Source organism: Nannospalax galili, unplaced genomic scaffold (assembly GCF_000622305.1).
Source record: "Nannospalax galili isolate Female #2095 unplaced genomic scaffold, S.galili_v1.0 scaffold445, whole genome shotgun sequence".
Lineage (NCBI taxonomy): Eukaryota > Metazoa > Chordata > Mammalia > Rodentia > Spalacidae > Nannospalax > Nannospalax galili.
Window position 1 is genome coordinate 1,202,400 of NW_008354184.1, and position 21,841 is coordinate 1,224,240.

General features: G+C 47.1%; 2 protein-coding genes across 2 annotated transcripts; one reads left to right on the forward strand and one right to left on the reverse strand.

Moving 5' to 3' along the window:
• The first annotated feature begins 4,909 nt into the window (after positions 1 to 4,909).
• Josd1 (Josephin domain containing 1) lies at positions 4,910 to 15,391 on the forward strand. The gene is made up of 4 exons (XM_008851247.3): positions 4,910 to 5,343; positions 12,182 to 12,310; positions 12,422 to 12,616; positions 13,362 to 15,391. The coding sequence occupies exons 1-4, from the start codon at positions 5,159 to 5,161 to the stop codon at positions 13,459 to 13,461; spliced, it is 609 nt and encodes a 202-aa protein (XP_008849469.1). The 5' UTR covers positions 4,910 to 5,158; the 3' UTR covers positions 13,462 to 15,391.
• A 1,952-nt stretch (positions 15,392 to 17,343) lies between these two features.
• Tomm22 (translocase of outer mitochondrial membrane 22) lies at positions 17,344 to 19,249 on the reverse strand. Its single transcript, XM_008851249.3, has 4 exons — positions 19,091 to 19,249; positions 18,810 to 18,928; positions 18,274 to 18,391; positions 17,344 to 18,041 (listed from the first exon to the last, which is right to left on the reverse strand). The coding sequence occupies exons 1-4, from the start codon at positions 19,196 to 19,198 to the stop codon at positions 17,967 to 17,969; spliced, it is 420 nt and encodes a 139-aa protein (XP_008849471.1). The 5' UTR covers positions 19,199 to 19,249; the 3' UTR covers positions 17,344 to 17,966.
• Positions 19,250 to 21,841: the final 2,592 nt, after the last annotated feature.

The window sequence follows — 21,841 nt, forward strand, 5'->3', positions numbered from 1 at the left end:
CAACGGGAGCAAAGCAGAGGATGACTGACATGGCAGTCGTCCAATGAGAAGAAAAATTCACAGACCGCTTCGCCTACTTTCCAGAGGCGGGGCGTAGCTTCCAAATCACACTGCAAAACAGTCCGCGCCTGGAGCCTGAAGATGATGGACAGGAGCGGGACCCAATCTGGTCCTTCAGAGGGTACGCGCCTCGGCCCGCCACTTACCCAGATAGTAAACTGCAAATTGAGCCTGACACGCCTAGTTACTGTGAGGCAGTCCCTGGAAAACGGTGTCCGGCGTGCTGGCACGCTTCAGGCAAATTTAATAGTAGAATCGATGGTGTGTATTCCTAGAGTTGTCATACTAGAGCAGTCAGAGCGAGACAATTAATTAAACGCCGACCTTAGGAGAATTTTCTATTCATTGCCTCTGGGGCGAGAGCTCTTCCGCCAACAAAAAGCAGAGGCAGGCAGCAAAACTACAAGCCAAAAGCACCTCACCACTTTTGTGGTGATCAGCTAAGCCAAAGACCTGGTCTGTGAAGGTAGTTTCCTATGGGTTATTTTTCCAGAGTGTCTTTGCTTGTAAAAAGTCCCAATGCAAAACGTTGTCCGTGTGCCTGAAGTTCTGTTTTGGACGTCTGAAAGGCCTAGACTGTTAGGTGAGCTAGAGTTTTCTAGGATCTTAATGCTGAGCTTGGCCCCTTGCCCTAGGCAGCAGACAAGAAGGAGGAGCCATCTGAGACAATACCCAAGATTTAGGGTTTGGACCACCAGATGTAGGAAGCAAGAGAAAAGGGGTCAAAATAGCCCTGAGCTAATTTCAGGGACCTAGGTGAGTCAGAAGAATCCTGTTTTCATATTCAACTAGGAACCATCGGCTCATTTGCTGCTGGGAACCTGGTCTTGATAATAGTGTTTTAGCTTTTCTTTTTCTTGACCAGAGTTTCATGCAGTCCAGGTTGACCTCATATAGCTGAAGATGACTTTGAACTCCTGATTCTCCTGTCTCTCCACCTCCCAACTGCTGGGTTTGCAGGTCTGCAGCAGCACCATCAGTACTGGGGATGTACCCCCAAGGCTTGCTTAAGCAAGCACTCTACTGTTACACCTCCAGCCTTATAAATTCTTCTGATATCCCCCCCTTTTGATGGCTACATTGCTCATCACCGACCTACATGCCCTTTAATCTGGTTCCATTAAGTAGTCAAAATATTAAAATATTGGGTTTTTAGAAAAGCCAAATATTGAGGTACTGTTTTCTACGATAACTGATTGTACTAATAGGAAATGTGTATTTGGTCTTAGTCTGCCTCCTGTTATACAATTCCTCAAATCATCTGAATTTCCTGATTTTTGTATGCCAGTAAATCAACTGAATAGAGGCTGATCAACCAAAAACCACGGAAAGACTAAAAGGAAAGAGTTCTGTCCTATCTCCCACTCTCTGGGGAGAGAAGAGGGACTAAAGCTTAAGGTGATCACTGATGCTATTTATTTAATCAATAATGAAGCTTCTATAAAATCCTCAAAATGGATCAAGTATGACCTAGGTTCCAGAAAATTGAACACATGAAGTTTGTGTGCATGTATGTGTGTGTATGCATGTGTATATGAATGCATGTGTGTGTATGTGTGCACATGCTTGAGTGCATGTTCCATACATATGCACATTTGCTTATGTATGTGGGGTCCAGAGGTTGATGTTGAGTACCACTCTCCATCTTATTTTTTGAATTTTTATCAGTTGTGTTTCTACGTGTGAGAATTGTGTTTCTATGTGTATGATGGGCACACACATGCTATGGCACTTGTGTGGCAGAGGACAACTTTGTGGAGTTTGTTCTCTCCTTCCACCTTTACATGAGTTCTGGGGATCAAACTCAGGTCTTTGGGCTTTCACAGGAAGCACCTTTACTCTCTGAGACAACACAACATCCCCATGTCCATTTACTTATTATTTTATGTGTATGCATGTATTGGCTGCATGTAAGCACACCTGTGTCATGCAATGTCCACAGAGGTCGGAAAAGGGTGTTGGATCCCCGGAACTAGAGTTCAGAATGGTTGTTAGTTGCCATGTGGGTGCTGGGAACCGAACCAATTGCTGCTCTGCAAGAACCACTAGTGCTCTTAACCCCTGAGTCATCTTTCCAGTCCCTCCATTTTATTTTTGAGACAGGTTCTCTCACCAAACCTGGAGCTTACTGATTTGACTAGACTGACTGGTCAGGAAACCCTAGGGACCTTCCTATTTGCCTCATCTTGTATTACAGGCATGCAGTCCTGTGCCTGGCTTTTTAACATGTGTACTGGAGAGCCACCAAACTTAGGTCCTCATTTATGTGCCAAGTACTTTATGGACTGAGCCATCTCCCAAGCCCTAGCACATGAAGGTTTCTGAGGGTAGCTCACTCAGAGAAGGCATGGAAGCCCCCCCTTCCCACATATTTTGCTGAGTCTATCATCTGGCTGGTCTTCTGAATACTTTGTAATAAACTGTAAGTATAGTGTTTCCCTGAGTTATGTAAGCTACTGTAGCAGACTGATTGGATCAAGGGGTCTTGGGATTGTTTATAGAGCTGGTGGGCCAGCCAGAACTTCCAGAGGGTCAGACTAGCAACTTGCATCTGAAGTGAGAGGTAGTCTTGTGGGCCCAAGCCCCCGAATCGTTGGGCTCTGAAACTATCTCAAGGTATTCAAATTAGAATTGGAGCTGGGAATGGTGGGCATGCCTTTAATCCTAGCACTCAGAAGGCAGAGGTAAGTGGATCTCTATGAGATCGAGGCAGCCTGGTCTACATATCAAGTTCCAGGTCAGCCAGGGCTACAGGGGGACCCTGTCTCAAACAACAAAAGCAGCAGCAGCAGCAGCAGCAGAATAGAATAGAATAGAATTGGAGGGTGCTTTCTGTCTGCTGTGGAACTAATTGGTTGCTGGGGATGTGAGCAAAGGTGCTGTATTGCATTAGCTATCATTCAAGCTAATATTTAGTATGGTATACAAGAAAGAGTTCAATTTCAGAATGCACTGATATTCAAACAAACAAACAACAAACAAAACAAAAAAAAAAAATTGCCCTTCCTGCTATAGGACTTTGCCCAGAAAGGATATACTGGGTACCTGCTTCTTGAATTGAATGGGGGAAGTAATTCTAAAAGGCAACATTTTAGAGGGAATTCCCTACCCATCTTTATATCCTATTTCTGAAGTTTAACATAAGTTCAGCCTCTGAATTTACTGCAGATACTGTGACCTCAAACAACTCGATGGAAAAAAAAGAGAATCCTAATACAACAGCTGGCAGTAAATGAGTTAACATGTGTAAAGTGCTATAATGCCGGCTGGACAGCTAGTCCTCAATAGCTAATCCTGTGTAAATACACTGTAAGTGTTGAGAGCTTACAAACCACAGAAAAATTTAAGCTAAAAGTAGTTTGGATAGGGGCTGGAGATGGCTCAGCAGTTAAGAGCACTAGGATTGGGTTCAGTCCCCAGCACTGCACAAATTGGACGTAGTACCAAACACTTGTAATCCCAGCATTCTGGAAGTAGAGGTAGGGGATTGAGAGGTACAAGGTCATCTTTGACTACATAGCGAGCTCCAGGCCAGCTGGACTACGTGAAACCCAGTCTGAAAGAAGGAAAAGAAGAAAAGAAAAAGCAGAGAGGAAAGCTGGTGACAGCTTCCAAGAAAGGGTTGAAGGGGGCAGAGGCAGTGGTTCATGTGGAGTGATTGGGAATACACCACCAAGTTATCTGAAATAGAGCTCCTGGCAGAGACTTCTACCCTCAGCGCTCCAGGAAAACAGAAGACGGTTGGGCTCACTAACCAAGATCACACCCTACCCCGTCGGTAAAGTGTTTAGAAATTCTCTGGTGAACATAACCCGGCCAGGACAGGAGCTGCGGTCCAGGTTCGAGAAAGCACTCCATCCAGAGGAGGGCCGCGAGGGTGTCCAAGCGGGTCTGGACGCCGGGGCGGAGGTGCCGAGGAGCTAGCACTCGTCGCAGGAACCAGGCTCCACAGCGCAGCATTAGGCTGCCGCTCTGCGCACCGCACATGCGTCCCACCCAGCGCGCGACGGCTCCACAGCCCGCGCTTCTGACGTCACACCGACGCCAGCAACCACGTCGTGGCTGGCGGGCGGGGTCAGCGCGGGAGGCGTTCCCTCGGCGCGGCGCCGGGTGAGCGCCGTTGACGTCGGGTTCAGGTGCGCCTGTCCACCCGCCAGTGCGGCCCAGGTGAAGGCCCGCAGCTCCGGTGGCGGCCGGCGGTAGCGAGGGGCCGACCGACGGGAGCCGGCCCCCGCGGGGCAGGGAGCCGGGTATGGCCCGGCCGGGACGCCGGGTGGGGGGCGGGGAGGTGCGTCCGGACTTGCCTCACGTGATGGCGGGAGGTCTGGGCGCGGGCCCGTGGCGGCGGAGGGCGAGGCGAACGTCCGGCCGCACCCCTCGCGCGCCCGTGGCCGCCGTGGGGCCTCCCCGCGGGTAGGGGCCGGACCGCAGCGCCGCGTTCCCCTCCTGCCCGTTGCCCCGCCCAAGCCGCGTCGTCTCCGTCTCCTCCGCAGGGCCGAGTCCGCCCGACCTTCTCGGCCGCCCGGCCTCTGAGCCCGAGGGCAGCATGGAGTGGCGCCCCCGAGGCTCCCGCGCCGCCCGCCACCCCTCACCCGCCGGCCCCCGCTAGCTCTTAGCATTGGGCGTCTCATCCAGCACCCAGGCCCCGTCTTGGAAGTCTGTGGCGTCGTGATTCGAAGGAAATGGAAGAAAAGGAGCGGTGTGACCCATTGGGCTCTTCCCTCCTGCATTGAGGCCTAGCTGGCATCTGCAGAGAGAAAAACACAGCCAGGAAAGCGTGGTTTTTTTCAAGGGGGGTGGGAGGGGTGGGGAGGGAAAGGGTGGAATCTTACATTTTATGTTTTTCTTTTTTTTAAATTCTGCACTTTGAAACTGGTGGCTAAATAAACTAAAAGTTTTTTTTTCTATCGAGAAGACTGAAGAGGTGAATTTTTTTTCCTCTTTTGATTCCAACCTTTTCTCCCAGTGACAAAGCATAAATCATGGACACCAGAGAATAAGGTGAACCTCAGGAATCTGAAGACAGAGAAGCCTCCGTCTTCCTCAGGACGGAAGAGTGGGGCGTTTTCAGCTCTGTCTGGAACCTAAATCGAAAACCATGAGTTGCATGCCATGGAAAGGAGACAAGGCGAAATCTGAATCCTTGGAGCTGCCCCAGGCAGCACCCCCACAAATCTACCATGAGAAACAGCGCAGGGAGCTCTGTGCCCTCCATGCCCTTAACAACGTCTTCCAGGACAGCAACGCCTTCACCAGGGAAACGCTGCAGGAGATTTTCCAGAGGTAGGGCTCCCCTGCTTGGCATCTTGAGACCCACTGTTCGGTATTTCTGAATTTCTGTGTGTGGTTTCTTCAAACCTCCAGGTATTAGAATTAGATGCTGTCAACAGGAATAAAGGGGTATGGGAATGGGAAGAGACTCGCCACCATCTATCGGCCATCTGCTGTGGAATAGGCTCAGTTGTACTGTCAGCAGGGATCTGCTCAACAGCCTGGTGGAATCCATGTTGCATGCGTTATTCCATTTTGTGATGAAGATAGGGCTCCGCAGAGCGTATTGATTGTTCAAAGTAACATGACAAGTTATGGGCCCAGGGTTGAATCAGGTTTGTATCTCTGCTGGTGTCCGCTGCTATAATGCCTCCCTTTCAAGTCCTGCCACCAAGGAATTTACAGTCTAGAAGGTGAAAAGATCTGCATTTCAGGTACCTGTTACCAAAAATGTGATGTGACGGGTACCATGTACCTCCTAGGCCATGTGCTGCCTTGGCGATTGTCATGCATTGTTTTATATAGACCTTTTAACTGTCGTTTAACTGATAAATGGACAGAAATGTTAAGTAATTTGTCCAAGAAGCTTCTAAACAGCAAAGCTGTGATTTCGAGCCGACTCCAGGTCTCTTCCCTTCTGTATTCTAGGTGGCCTTCTGGGGGCTGGGGACTAAGTTTAGTGATAGAGGGCTTGTCTGGCATGCATAGGAGATCCCCAGCACTGCCTCCCCCAAAGAAAAATAGATGGCCTTTTTGTTCCCCTTAAAACAAATACATCACTCCACAAGTTGCTAGAGGTTCAGGTTTTTGCTCATTGCTTTGGTTTTCTAGAATTCTTTTTACCAGAGGCCTTGAGAATTAGTTCTGCAGTGTCTGAGTCCAGCAGCACAACTGCAGTCCATAACGACTTTGGTGATGAGCCTGTCTCATCCCTCCAACTAGAAAAGGTTTGGCTTACTCAGTCCTCAGGGCAGAGAAAACTCTGTAAGCAGAGAAAACTCTGTATTGAGGCTCAGGAGGACCTTTATGACACCTCTCACTGGGAGGTGAAATGACTGCTGCACAGGAATGTCAGTTACAGCTGCAGTCGCCGGCCTGTGTGGGGTGATCTGTGAAGCCTTATGTGTAGGCCATTTACCCTGAAAGAACCTTAAGTCTCTGAGAAGAATGCTAATCTGAGTATAGTCACAGAACTATAGTGAGAGTAATTATTTTCCAATGCCAGTAATAACCAAAGTAATGCCTTTGTAGCCAGCAGATGTGTCATTTGCTTCATAACCATTATCTACAAGTAGAGTTCACTCTTCAGGAAATGAGGTTCTAGGAAGTAAGAATTATGTCTTAGATCACCAAGCATGCAGAAAGAAGGACTCAAGCTTTTGAATTGCTTCCTTTGGGGCAGCTGCTAATATTTCTTTTGCTGAGATATTTGTGAATTGTTTCCTAAAATGTGTAACTAGGGAGAAGGAAAGGACTCAGTGAGTACCTGTCTGTGCTTGGTGCTTTGTGGTATAGTGACAGAACAGCCTTATCAGCAGTGACCCTGGGAGAGGAGGACTGAGTATATACAGTTTGCCCAGGTTTACCCACTTGTAAATAAATGTCAGAATCTGTCTAGTCATACTTAGGTTGACAAGTTTTTAACCTTTAATAGGGAGTTAATCTTGAGATTGCTACCATAGGACCACTTTATCAAAGCACCATTCTGAGGGCCTCCCTTGTCCTCACACCCAGTTTAGGAGCTGGACTCTATTTCCCATTTTTTCAGATGAGGAAATTGTGGCACAGAGTTAGTTCATAGTTAGCTAATAGCAAGATTTGGGCTGAAGCTGTAAAGCTCCAGGGCCTGCCTCCAAAGTGCTCTGGCTGCTTCCTGCAGATTGGAAAGGTTTGTTAGAGCCACAGCAGCCTTAGTAGCTGTCTTTCTAGCTAGTAAGTGTGGCCTGGGACTGGGAGTCTCAACTGTGATCATCAAGTGTTTGTGAATAATAGCCAATCTTTCAGATGTGTTTTCCCTGAATGAAAGATGCTAAGTATCTGCTGAGCCCCTGCATGGAATCAGGGCTCTATTCTTTTTAAAACTTTTTCAAATTGTGCTATATTCCTCTATTACCCATCAATACAGTATACAGAGCCACCCCAGTAAAAGCAGACCAGTACATAAGAGAATTCTATAAATGGAGTTCTATATAGAGCCTTTTTATTTGGAAATATTCTGTATTGGTAGGTAAGGACAAAAAAAAGTGTGTTTAGAAGGAATCCAGAAGAAAAGCAAAGGGAGAAAGAGGAAAGGGAATTAAGTTTTTTTCTATTTATTTTTATGTGTATGAGTGTTTTGCCTGCATGTATTTAAGTATACCCTGTATGTATAATACCTGTGGATATCAGAAAAAAGGGTGTCCGATCCCCTGGAACTGGAGTGCTGGACAGTTGTCAGCTGTCATGTGGATGCTGGGAACCAAACTCAGATCTGCAGGAGCAGCTATGCTCTTAACTGCTGAACCATCTCTCCAGCCCCCAAAATGGAATTTTTTTTTTTCTTTTTTTTTTTTGGTCTTTTTGAGGCAGGGTCTCCCTATGGCCCCAGCTGTTCTGGAACTCACTATGTAGACCAGGCTGGCCTTGAACTCACAGAGATCCACCTGCCTCTGTCTCCCAAGTACTGGGATTAAAGGTGTGCACCACCACACCCGGCCAAAATGGAATTTTAAAAATAAACACTGACTAGTCTCCTGCAGTGTACCAGATAATTCTAGGTACTGTACTAAAAACAAACTGAGCAGGGCATCTCAGTGGTACACTGGACAGGTCTTAAAAGACTGGGGTGCAGTGAGAGATAGGGACAGTGGAGCAATTTAGAAATGAAAAGATGGTCTCTGAGCCAGCGTGGTGGTGCATGCCTATAGTCCCAGCACTTAGGAAGAGCAGTAGAAATGGGAGGAAAATGTTGATAAGAGCTCTTTATTGAGAGGAAGTACATCCTTAGCCAGATAAAGAAGTACAAAAGCAGGGTGGAGTTTCAGTAGAATTGTGGAGATGAGATGACTCATGCTTGGAGTCAAAATGAGTAAGAACTTAGAACTGAACTAACAATGTTGATCAGCAACAAGGGAGCAAGGAAAAGAATCAGGTCTGATTGAAGCTTGATCCAGGAGAAAAAGATCACATACTGGATACGTGTCAGTCAGCATACACTGAACACATGTCATATGCATATATGTGTGAGAATATTTCACCTTGTTTTTACCATGTATGTGCCTAAGCTTGGGAAAAGAAGGGCTGTAGAGGTCAAATCATACAGTTTTGTTTTGTTTTTTAATCTTTTGCAGTGCCAGGGATTGAACTGAGAGCCTTATGTATGCATGCCAAGTGCTGTACCACTGAGCTACACCCTCAGGCCAAAAATAACTACACCTATTTTTGCTAGGCTACTTTGAAAATGCTCAGGCCTTAAACATTTTTGTGGAATGCATTAGTATTTGATCACTAAAAAATTGGGAAGAGTCTAGTGATCAGATGTTTTTGCAGCTAGCTGTGCACTTCTCACCGAATAGAATAGTTACTAAAATCTGATTAGATGGAAATTAGCCTGGTGCCAGGGGAGCACTGATGAAAGAAGGAACCAAGTTTAGGGGTATTGGTGAAATGAGCATCTCCACCACAGATGGTAAGTACTCTAGCTTCTCTCCTATACAGACCCCAAGGAGATGGAAGGATCCACATTTAAAGTCTAATGGTGATGAGCTGAGAAAAGGTGCTGAGTGTTTACCTTTAGGGGTTGGAATATCTCATCAAAACATATAAGACCTAACACTTTAAGAGTACTTCTGTACCATGTCCTATGATCTATGCTTTATTTAGAAACATATCTGGGCCTGTAGTGGTGGCACATGCTGGTAGCATATGCTGAAGAGGCAGAGGCAGGAGGATCTGGAGTTCGAGGCCAGCTTGGGCTATACATTTTGGGCCGGGCATGGTGGCGCACACCTTTAATCCCAGCACTTGGGAGGCAGAGGCAGGTGGATTTCTGTGAGTTCAAGGCCAGCCTGGTCTACATAGTGAGTTCCAGAACAGCTGGGGCTACAGGGAGACCCTGTCTCAAAAAGCCAAAAAAAGAAAAAAGTTTGATGCCAATGTCTTGACTGAGGGATAACAGTAAAAGAGCTTCATGGATTTACTGTTTGGATGTGTACCAAATGAATTCTTGAATAAATTAGTATTGATTGTGTTTGGATGTAAATTTGGGTGTATCTGTGCTCTTTTTAGTCTCTCTCTCTTTTCACAGGAGTCAGGAAGGATTCAGTATAAGAGAGGATGTGGGGTAGACCTTGAAGAACCTGTGGGGTTTGGCTTGGAACCGAAGTAGGATAAAACAATAGAGGCCCATGGAAAGGGCAGCATCAGGTTATCTAGGGTGGGGGTCTTGGAGTTGGCTAACAAGGCTGGAGGCCTCGCTGTCAGGTCCTGTAGAACGGTGTGAAATGATGACTTGGCAAATGTGGCAAGACCATGTACGCTGAATTGGTGGAAGAAGAGTTTGGAAGCGAGGAGATGAGTTTAGGAAAACTCAAGTGTAAAGCTAGAGGCCTACAGTTAGAAGAATAGAAATAGGAACACCAGTCTTGAAAGATAGCACTCAGAACAAAGGTCTGTGGTTGTTTGGGTTTAGAACTGAAGCATATTATGTAACCATCTTTTCCTGGAGTAAAGATGGTTAGCCTATTAGGGACTCCCAGGATCCCTACAGGAAACCAGTTTACTTGCTTGGCTCATTCTCTTGCTCCTGTATTGAGATATTGGATGCTTTCCAGATCCTCCAGTAATGAGTATGAAACTGGGAGCACACCCAGGAGAGTGCTGCCTTAGGTGTGAACCTGCAGGCAGGTAATGGGAGGTGGAAGTTTCAGCCTTGTTCCTGGTGGCATCATCTTCCTTGGGACCTGCTAGAGGCAAGCTTGGCCTTTACACTGCTTTTCCCAAGGTGCAGGGGATAAGGGGCTTTGTCCTGGTAAATTCAAGGATTCAGCTGACTATTCCTCTTAGCAGCCTGCTACCCTTCCCGTCCCACCCTGACTCTTGGGTCTCAGCTGTTAGACAGCAGTATCATTCCGGATTCTCAGGGTTTGATTCTAGTTCTGTCACCTGTTAGTGCTCATGGATCAGTTCCTTAAAATCACCAGACTTAAGAGGGGTGTAGTGGCACATGCCTAGTAATCCCAGCACCTGAGAAGTGGAAGCAGGAGGATAAGGAATTCGAGGGCATCTTCAGCTGCATAGTGAATCTGAGGCCAGTCTGGGCTACATGAAACTCTTTATTAAAAAAAAAAAAAAAATCACCAAACCTCAGGATTTTTGACAAAATTGAACTAATTCCTGCCCCTGTTGTGAGGTTTAAATGAGGCACCTATTAACGCATCAATTGAAGTGTTGGGCATAGGTTTTCAGTGAGTGATAGGTATCAGAGGTAAGATAACTTTGGGGATCAGTGCCTTTGCTCTGGAGATGAACAAATGGGTAAATCTTTTTTTTATTTCTGGCTTTTGAGCCAGGGTCTCACTGACTCCTGAGTGCTGGGATTACAGGTATATGCCTTCATACCCTACAATTGGAGAATTTTAATCAGTGGCAGGAGTATGTTTTTTATTTTAAAAAATGGAGCTTGTGATATAGCTCAATAGAGTGTTTGCCTGTCATGCACAAGGCTTTAGCACTGCCAGCCACTCCCCCAAGTCATATGGGTGCTGTATATGAAGAAGGGGTTTTGTGTTTTTTTGCTTTGTTTTATTTTTTGAGACAGGGTCTCATTCTATAACCCTGACTAGATTGGAGCTAAATATGTAGACTAGGTTGACCTGGAACTCAGAAAGATATGCCTGTTTCTAGAGTGCTGAGATTAAAGGTGTGCATTTTGACCCTTCTTTCAAAATGGCCTTCCTTAGCTCCTGGCTTGTCAAGCCTGTGAAAGCAAAATGATAGGATTGGAAATGCCTTCAACACAGGTCTGGACTGGAAAATGGAACTGTTAAAAGGGACTATGAAAAAGTGGTTGAGATAGGTGGGGTGGTGCACACCTATAATCACCTGTGATCCTGGCACTTTATTAGTCTGAGGCAAGAAAATCTGAATTCAAGGCCAGCCTGAGCTACAAGTGGAGTCTGAATCAAACAAAGTAGTTGAAAGCTCAGTAGGCCAGCAGGGGCTATAGTTGAGTTTTGTCTGGTACAACAGTTTTTTTCAAGTTATTCTTTAATTTTTAAATTATTTTTTAGAACACGCATGCACACACACAACCTTTACGTGGACTCTGCATTTAATATAGGCCTTACTGCTTTTTATTGCCTTTCATTTAGCTCCAGTTCATCCATTTATGTGACCTCGGCTACTACACACCCTGAGTATGTAATGATTACCAAAGTACAGCCTTAAATGGACAGTATTTCAGTTCTAAAAAGTAGGAGTGACAGTCACTGCCCATGCAAATGAAAACATCACATACTATCTTCCAGTGTTTTAAAAAAGGCTTGTATCCTAGCAGGAAGACAAGCTGCAGAAGGAGACTAGTGAAGGAGACTAGCAGCCTCATGGAGCATCCTTTGCCACTTACGTCATTGTTACACACCTAAAAGACTGACAGATAAGGACCCACTCTTCCTAAATTGTTTTGCATCAGAAGAGGTGATCTCTGGGATAGCTGGAGGCCAGGGATTCAGTATTTGGGAAGAAACCAGTGGGACTTTACAGTGAGAGCCAGCTCTCAGGAGCAGTGTTGTAAGGTTGCTTTTCAGCTAGCACGGGGCCAGGGAGGTTGAGCAGACCAGCAAGTCTTAAGTCCCTCCTTTTACATTTGTAGGTTGTCTCCAAACACTATGGTGACACCACACAAGAAGAGCATGCTGGGAAACGGGAACTATGACGTGAACGTCATTATGGCAGCACTTCAAACCAAAGGCTATGAAGCTGTCTGGTGGGATAAGCGCAGGTAAAGAGAACCAGACTTGATTTGCTGGACGAGAACAGGCTGTAGTGTCAACACAAGTGAATGGGGGGCTACCTTGGAGATTGGCTGCCTGTCACCTTTTCTCTTCCATAGGGATGTGGGTGTTCTTGCACTCACTAACGTCATGGGCTTCATCATGAACCTGCCCTCCAGCCTGTGCTGGGGTCCACTCAAGTTGCCTCTCAAAAGGCAGCACTGGATCTGTGTTCGAGAGGTGGGAGGGGCCTACTACAATCTTGACTCCAAACTCAAGATGCCAGAGTGGATTGGAGGCGAGAGCGAGCTCAGGTGACTTTCGGGTGGCTATACTGCTGGGCTTAGCTTGGCTTGTTGGGCAAGTTGAGTTCACTTGATATTTCACAAAGAAAATGGAATTCCTGTATCCTTGGATCTTCTCCCTTCCTTCCTTGAACCATAGGTTCTCAAGTTTGATGACTCAGGACTTTGATCCCTTTGACAGATTTCACATCCTGAGATATTAGCTTTCTAGTCTGGTAGGCTGGCCTTGTCACCTCTCCATTTAGACAACTGCCACTTCAGAGAAAGCAAGATGGAGTCAAGTTTCATTGGGACTAAAGTTTTTTCTTTGTTGATATATGTGTATGATATGTGTGCGGGTGCCACTGGACACATGTAGAGATCAGAGGACAGCTTTCAGGCTTTGGTTCTCTCCTTCCACTGTGTGCTCTGGGGATCAAACTCAGGTTGTCAGGTTTATGTGACAGGTGCTTTTACCTGTGGAGCCATCTCACCAGCCCAAGTTTTAACAGTCAGTAACCATCAGAGTAATGGTGATCTTGTCCTCATAGAACCATATACTATTGGCAGTGCTGTGAGAATGAACAGACATTCATAGTAGGATTCTAACAATTGAGGTGTAGTGCCCAAACGTGGAACACTTCAGAAATCAGTCACCACAGTTAAGATGGCTACCGGTGTAAATGGGGAGGGTTCTGGTAAATGTGTGGCCCCAATACTGGAATTTCCAACTCATTGGCATTTCATTTTCTCTCGGTTATTCCTTTTTCTATAGGAAATTTCTGAAATACCATTTACGAGGAAAAAACTGTGAACTCCTACTGGTGGTACCAGAAGAGGTGGAAGCCCATCAGAGTTGGAGGGCAGATGTGTAACACAGTTCTACCCAACTTGCCCCTCACCTCAACCCTCCAGTCCTGTTTGATGTGCTGCGGCCTCTACAGTGGGTCTGTCTAGCCACTTCCCCAGACATCTCATTGGGTTTCCCCTTCAGATTTGCCAGTGCAATAGGACAGATGTGTGGCCGGTTAGAAGAACCACCCAGCATTGTCTGTGCCTGGGGAAGGAGGGTAGGAGCTCTGAGCACTTAGGGTAAGCTGCTGGACATCCACATTCTGTTTCAGAGAGGGTGGCAAGGGGGTCCTTGCTTATGCTTCCCTTCCTGTGAGGACTTGGCACAGGTTCTGCTGGTGTTCTCTCTGCTGCCCCAGGCGCACAGGGAGGCTGCCTCTTTTCTCTCCTGTGGCACAAGTGGGTCTGAGAACACAGTACATGCAGAGCCCAGTGACTGGTTCAAAGGACCCAGAGTATAAGTGTCTCAGGAAACCATCTTCAAACCCCCAGCAGTGGCGTGCACAGGCCACCTGCAACCCATAATACCACCTCTTACCCTATTTTTTAAGGGTGGTTTACAGTCAGCCTTGGAGTTTTATACTGAAAAGTTCTCTGAAATTCCAAAGTGGGTGGTAAATCCCACAGCACTCTAGCAAGACAAATGTGAGAAAGACACCTAAAGGGACGTGGCCAAAGCCACCAGGACAGGCTCAGAGTGGCTTTTCACTCCAGTTCTGTCCCTACCATTTCACTACATTGATTTCGGAAGCATTGGGGCAAATGACAGTGACAAGGGACAGGTCTAGTTGGCCCATCCTAGCAAAATCAGAAACACATCTACACTTGACATTAAATTCCAATAATTTGGGACAGAGTTGGGTGAGGAAACTGCTGGGAAGATGAGCTTCACAAAATTTTAGAGCAGGTAGGCATCCTGGGCTCTAAGGTCAAGACAGAAGAGCCCTCAGGCTGGTAGGTTATGTGCATCTAACTAGAGGACCTGGGTTCAACATGTTTCCTTGACAAACTGAGGGCTGGCCACCCCTACCTCGTCAAGCAGTTTGAGGCCATTTTTCTCTAACTTTGGAAAATCCAGAGAAGGAAGGGAATTAAGCACCATACCACCCACCAAGGTAGCCCTGGTTGTCTCAAGGCAGGTGGGCAGGCATGTGACCCAGCTAGTCCTTGGGCTCTGTGGTCTCCACAGGTCTGAGAGCTGCCCCATTAGCCAGGCTTCTCTCTGGCAACAGAGCTAGCCTAGGGCTTGCATGCCAATCCTGAGCAAGCTTAATGGGGAAGCTGGGGCTCTCCCCACTGTGACTGGAGTGCATGTTTACACCAGCACTTTTTCTGCACATGTATCTTCAATCCACCAAGGCTGTTTTTTTTAACACCGAGTAGCAGAGGCCCTAAGTGGCTGCTGCATTAATGCTCAGCAGCTGGCCCCGGTCGTTTGCACCATTTTCTACAGCAGATCTGCTTGGCACCACAGGGAGCTCTGCCCCTGCACACGACATTCCAACCACCACCAGCTGGAAGTTACAGCCAACCTTGTTGATTGTCACAGCAGGACCTTGGGTCCATTGGCACTGTCGGTGATAGTAAGCCATTTTCTTGGGTAGAGGAGGAAACTTACCTCCACAAATCTGCTTGGGTCGGTGCAAATGGCACTTCAGAGAGTCCCACGTACAGAGTCCATGAGCCAATGGAATATGCAAAGACACTTAAGCATTTCAGGGCTGGTTCTGTTCATGTCTAATTCTGGTGCTTAGGAACAGGGACCCATGCTGATGCCCAAGGGCAAAAAACCCCATTTCCTTTAAGGAAGGGGCAGCCTGACCCTGATGCCCAACAAGGGCAACCCTAGGCTTTGCTTTTATTCCCCTTTTCTGTTGGCCTTGTGCTGGGTTTGTTTACAAAAGATGTATTTTGTTTAACCAAATATTAAAAATCAAAAACTCTGAATACAAATCTTTAAGCTTAAATTTGTAATTCTGCTCTAAAAGGGATCCATTACCATCCTAAATCACCTTTTTAAGGTATGTCGCACTCTGATCAAACTTCTCACCCGAAAAATTGAGACAAGTATTCACTTGAGTAGGATTTAGTTTCAAGGTACCTATAACCCCAGCAGTGGGGAGGCCACAGCAAGAGGATCTTGGGCTCAAGGTCAGTCTGGGATATACAGCTATCCCTGCACAAAAAATAAAGACTTCCTGAGGCATCTGATGTATACCATCATTAAGAGACTTCAGTTTGAGCTGGGTGTGGTGGTACACCCCTTTAATCCCAGTACTTGGGAGGCAGAGGCAGGTGGATCTGAGTTCAAGGCTAGCCTGGTCTACATAGTGAGTTCCAGGCCAGCTGGGGCTATAGGGAGACCCTGCCTCAAAAAGACCAAGGGGGGAGGGCGACACCAGTTTAGAAAAACCCATGCACTTAAGTTTGCACCTTGTTACCTTTAGTGGTTTTCCCTAATTAACAAGTGAAAGGCCAGAGACATCTGGACCAAGGCCTGGGTTACTGGCATGGCGAGTACATACACAGCAAAGGTCTGAGAAGGCTGGGTCTGAATTCAGGTCCAGCAGTTACAGGCCTTGTGCCAACCCACAGGAACAGCACAACCAAAGGCACAGAGTACTGTTCTGATGAGTGATCCACAAAAAGGAAATTTGGTAATGTTAGGGAGTGGAGATGGGTCAGCCCTTAAGGGCTCTTCTTACAGGACTGGAATTGAGTTGTCAGCACCCACATGGTGGCTGACAACTGCATGTTAACACCTTCCAAGGGCTCTTACTACCTCTCTGGCTGTGAGTTCCAGGCCAGCTGGGGCTACAGGGAGATCCTGCCTCAAAAAGACAAAAAAAAAAAAAAGTTAGGAGCTAGAGAGATGGCTCAGCCATTGAGTATAACTGAGCTTCCAGAGGACTCAAGCTGGGTTCCTAGCACCCATTTCAGACATCTTGTAACTGCCAGGAACTCCAGCTACAGGGAATCCAGTGCTTCTAGCCTTGGACAATGTTAGACCCACATACATACACATAATTAAAAATAAATCTTAGGGGCTGGAGAGATGGTTCAACAGTTAAGAGCAGGCACTGGCTGCTCTTACAGAGAACCTGGGTTTGATTCCCAGCACCCACATGACAGCTAACAACCATCTGTGACTCCAGTTCCAGGGGAATCCAGCATCTTCTGATCTCCGTGGGCATTGCAGGACATGGGTGTACTTACATGTAGGCAATACACTCATGCACACAAAAATATTTTAAAAAATCTTAACAGCTGGGGGCCATGGTGGGATATCCCTTTAATTATAGCACTTGGGAGACAGGCAGATCTCTTGTGAGATCAAGGCCAGCCTGATTACATACTACCTGGTAGCCTAAGAAAAACCCAATGTAAAAAAAAAAAAGTTCAAAGCTCTACATCGATTTAAAAAACTGGATCCTAAATGGGTATGGTAATGCATACCCATAATCACCCAGGACTCGAGGAGGACTGATTTCAAAGCTAGCCTTGGCTACCAGTGAGACTAACCTCACTCATTCTCAAGACTAGAAAGTAAAATACTGCAAACAGCTCATAAATACACAATGTGGAGCACAAAGATCCTGTCCTCTTAAGTGGGTGAATCAAAACTGAATTCTCATTTTTGAAAACTCACTAATTTAGGTCTATGAGGTTGAAACAGGAGCTGGCTTAAGCAAGACGAACCTTGACAGGCAGTGTCTCTGGCCTAAAATAACCATTTTGAAGTACTTAAAACAGGAATGAGCCAGGCGTGGTGGCGCAGGCCTTTAATCCTAGCACTTGGGAGGCAGAGGCGGGTAAATAAATCTCTTTGAGGCCAGCCTGGTCTACATAGAGTCCTAAACCAGCTGGGATTACAGGGAGACCGCCTCGAAAACAACCAACCATAATGACACTTTCAGTTGGAGTCCTTTTAATATTTAAATACAAAAAGTGAGCACTGACCTTTTTACACACAGGTCTAACAGCCAACATGGAATAGAGGAAACGAGCTCCTGCTCAGTCCACAGCCCCGCTGTCCAGCTAAGGCTGCAGCCCGCCTCCCTAACACAGGGATTCCTGTACTGCAAGTCTCAGGGGTTTTGTCAGTTTTATACTGTTTACATGCTCCTTCCTGACACTTCCATTCTTTTTTAAAGTTGTTAATGGTCAGGGATGCTTGCTTCCCTCCCAGTGACATTAACATTTTACTGCACAATGGGCATGTGCAAACTTCCAGTTAGGAGCAATTTAGTAAAACAGGGAAGAGTGGCCAGAGCTGGAATTAGTCCACATGGCTGAACTCTGGTATCAATGAGAACAGAGGTGAGTGAGGACAGTGGGAAGGGCACAGCTAGGTGTCCATGAGACAAGAAGGGGATAGGTTGCCCTACCAGGTTTAAATGGGTCATTGTGCCAAAGTTGGAAAAAAAAAAAAAAAGACGAAAGACTAAAAGTCCAAATATTCAGCAGTTCAAATAACTGATTTTCAAAGTTCTCCCACCAAGACAGCACAAATACAGCAGTAATAATCTTAGATCTTTCCAGGAAGTGAAGGTAGAGCCCCTGGCATTCCTCCTGACAGCCCTGTGTTAGGTCCTAAAAGTATCTGGAAAAGGAAAAAGAAGAAAGGTGTAAAACATTGCAGAGACCCAGGAAATCGCCTTTATCATCATATACAGCAGGGCAGACCAAGTTTACAATACGGAGCTGTTAAGTACCAAAAGAATACAGGCCTACACCTACCCCACCCCGGGTTAACTGCTAGTTTACTCAGGTGCTGCTGAAATAACTTCTATCTCCACCTCTGGCAAAAAACCCAGAGTCTAGTCTAGGTTTACCTGCCGTTGCTGCAGTTGCTGCTGTTGCTCCATCTGCAACTTTTCTGTCTCAAAAACAACAGGAAGAACCAGGATCATAAAGGAAGTGGTACCAATCCACAAAGCTGCCCTGGAAAATCTGCAGCGGGAGGTTGAATGCGGAGAGATGCAAAAGAAATAGGCAAGCTGGCCACAAGAGAATCAGTACCAAACTTCTCCCTACCCCGGTGTTTCTGAAAGTGTTTCCTATTCATCCCTTGTACCATGCTCCTTGAAGAAGCAAGAGCAGCACTCTGGGGGCTGTAATTACCTAGTGATCACAAGAAGCATTCTTACAAAGCTGCTCATAGAAGCCTCTGATAACCTGAAAGGATCCCCTACACAATAAAGACCCTGCCGACAATAATCTCCACTTGTGGGAAGAGGAACCAGGCTCAGATTAGTACAATGAGCCCAAGGTCACTCCAACACAGGTCTGCCTTTTCCGAAGCCCGGGGTCCTTTCACAGCACCAGTCCCTCCATGCACACTTCCAAGGTCTCTGCCGTCGTCCCTTACCTGTACATTTTCTGAGCCACAAACAGGGAAAGATCAAAAGTGGCTCCGGCGGCAGTCCGGACCCTCTCCGGAAACATCTCCGTCAGACCCCAGAGTCTCTCGGACAGGGTCTCATCTAGCTGTGGTGGAGGACGGGCGGGTCACCGGGAAGGAGCGGTGTCCCGCCTTGACACCGCGGTCGCGCTGGGAACCCCGGGCCAGACCGGGCCCTTTCCTGGCCGCCCTTCCCGGCACGCGGCGCCCACGCCCCGCTCCCGCCCCCGTCCCGCGAGCCCCGGCACCTCGTCGTCGTCGTCTTCCTCCAACTCCTCCTCCGTCTTCTCCGCGTCGGTTTTCGGGAGCAATTCGTCAGGGGACAGAGGCTCCCCAGCGGCGACGGCGGCAGCCATGGCTGTAGGGGACACCGGAAGCGGAAGGGAGCAGGCGAACACAGCCCGCCGGTGGACAGAGCGCCCTTCCGGGAGCGAGACGGGCGGGCGGGAGAGAGTGGCCTGCGGTCTGGGTCCTCCCGCCGCTTCCGGGGACGGAAGGGGTCCGGAAGCTTGTTCCCAGAGGTCGCGGGTGCTTCCGCTGCCCCTCTGTGTAGCGGTCCTGGCTGGCTTCTGCATTTAGTTAGACCAGGCATGTTGTATGAGCACACCTGGGTACCAACCTGCACAACTCTTCTCGCTGTCTGTAGACCGCCTAGTGCGAGATGTTGCAAGAATCTCTAGACGGTATTTCTAGAAGTGTGCTTGCTGGCCAGACAGCATGCACTTATAAAACTTGCTAGGTATTAGCCAGACGTCCTGCAAAGAACTCTTACGCATGTTCACAACAGTAGATGGAAGTGTTCTCTTCCCCTGGGATTCAGTATTATCCACATTTCTACTTTTTGCCTATTGTTAGGTAAAAAGGTGGGGATCGCAGGGAAACAGAGATGACTCTGGTAAAGCGAGAGTTTACTTTGGGGTTAGCGGGGCTGGGTCTCAACTGGGGAGTGAGTGAAACCAGCAACCTAATAGCTGCAGAGAGGTAGCTTTAATATATATATGTGTGTGTGTGTGTGTGTGTGTGTGTGTGTGTGTGTGTGTGTATGTGTAGGTAAGTGCACCCATGTCGTGCAATGCCCGCGGAAGACAGAGGAGGCTGTCAGATCCCCTGGAATTGGAGTCTTCTGCAAGAACCACGCCGGGGTCTTCTGCAAGAACAGCCAGTGTTCTTAACCGCTGAGGCATCTCTCCAGCCCGAGAGGTAGCTTTCAACCGGAAAAGAATTCGGAAAAAGAATATTTCTCTGCTGTTTGGGGCTGTTCAGGGAGGGCATGGGATCTGTACCTGGTGAAACTTATGGAGGAAATCATCTACTGTAAAACATGTTTTCTACAATTACAGGGTTTCAGGAACTCATTGCAGCTTACAGGGCTTGGGAAACCTGTTTGTCAGCCTGTGGCGCATGCTCTGGTGGTCACAATGTGTTGGGTCACCAATTCTGGGAGCTGCTTTTGTCAGCTTGCAGGTGGCTGACTCAGTTACTCCTAGGGGCTTTATGGTTTCTGGGTCTGGGGTCGCCTGGACCTGAACCCTATCACCTATAAAGATGTTCTTTTTGTAATATGCCCCACAAGTTCCTAATGCAAAGGTAATCTGATGTATTCTTGTAGCCAAATGACCATGGCGTCAGAGACCCCAAATCTTTAGGAGCAGACACCAGAGCATGCAGTAATGAGGCCTTCCCTTGTATATTTTGGTTGACTCCGGGACAGGGGACTGGCAGCTCACCTGATACAGTCCTGCAGTCTTTTTTTTTGGACAGGCAGTCCTGCCTCTGGCTTTTATAAGGTTTTCATGTCACTATGGAGAGAAGTTAGGTATGATTCCTTCCCCTTGAGGAGAAAGTAATATTTGGAAAGTAGCTTTTCGCTGCTGGAAAGGTGATTTCTTAACATGAGTATATTCATTTCACTCATAAAGTTACTCACAAATTAGTGCTGCTCTACATAAATCGAAGGGCAACTTAACTGTCCAGTGCCAATGGTCTTCCCCCTCCACTCCCAGTCTTGCTAGGTAGCCCACACTGGCTTTGAATCCCCAGTCCTGCCTCAGGGTCCCAAATGCTTGGATTACTTCTATAGTTCTTGTAATAAATGCTACTAGACTAACACTGTTGAAACTAGTGCTGTGTGTGTGTGTTTGAGAGACAGACAGAGAGAGAAAATCACCTGCCCCTGCTTCCCAAGTACTAGGATTAAACATGTAAACCACCACACCCGACATTTATTTATTTTTCTTTTTTCTTTTTGAGACAGGGTCTCCCTGTAGCCCCAGCTGTCCTGGAACTCACTATGTAGACCAGGCTGGCCTTGAACTCACGAAGATCCGCCTGCCTCTGCCTCCCGAGTGCTGGGATTAAAGGTGTGTACCACCACACCCAGCTTATTTTTAAAGCAGGGGCTCATGTAGCACAGGCTGTCATCAAACTTACTACTTAGCCCAGGATGACTCAGTTTATGTGGGGTTGGGAATAGAACTCAGGGCCTTGTACATGCCAGGCAAGCAGTCTACCAACTTAACCATACCAACCTATAATACATGGTTTTTAAAGACAGTATGTTCAAAGTTAAGACTTTAAATTATTATAAAATTGCTAAGAGAGCAAAAAAACATTGGGATCATGCAACACAGTATTCAGAACACTGGGGGTCACCGAGATAAGCCAGAGAAGTCCAAGCAGGGGGCCAGAAGACAGAGCTCCAAATGGGACATTGAAAAGTGGAGATGGGCAGGGAAACTAGACGAATGGGACAGCATGACAGGCTTCAAGGACAAATGCTCTGTAGCAAAAGTGACATGGTAAACACATGGAAACAAAGGGACCAGTAAGAGCCCTGGCAAATGTCGGCTTTAATTCCAGCACTTGGAAGGCAGAGGCAAGTGAGCCTCTGTGAGTTTGAGACCAGGTTGGTCTACACAGGGCTACACAGTGAGTATCTTAAAAAAAAAAAAAAAAAGTGGTGATGCTCTGTGCAATCTGGATAGGAGGGCATGTCTGGG

What these genes read in the sequence shown, in the direction of transcription:
- Josd1 (XM_008851247.3), top strand. Translation starts at nt 5,159, where the DNA reads ATGAGTTGCATGCCATGGAAAGGAGACAAGGCGAAATCTGAATCCTTG. An exon ending in GTCTGGTGGGATAAGCGCAG is followed by an intron (nt 12,311 to 12,421) that starts GTAAAGAGAACC and finishes TCTCTTCCATAG; the next exon opens with GGATGTGGGTGTTCTTGCAC. An exon ending in GGAGGCGAGAGCGAGCTCAG is followed by an intron (nt 12,617 to 13,361) that starts GTGACTTTCGGG and finishes CTTTTTCTATAG; the next exon opens with GAAATTTCTGAAATACCATT.
- Tomm22 (XM_008851249.3), bottom strand. Translation starts at nt 19,198, where the DNA reads ATGGCTGCCGCCGTCGCCGCTGGGGAGCCTCTGTCCCCTGACGAATTG. An exon ending in AGGAAGACGACGACGACGAG is followed by an intron (nt 18,929 to 19,090) that starts GTGCCGGGGCTC and finishes CCTCCACCACAG; the next exon opens with CTAGATGAGACCCTGTCCGA. An exon ending in GTGGCTCAGAAAATGTACAG is followed by an intron (nt 18,392 to 18,809) that starts GTAAGGGACGAC and finishes CTCCCGCTGCAG; the next exon opens with ATTTTCCAGGGCAGCTTTGT.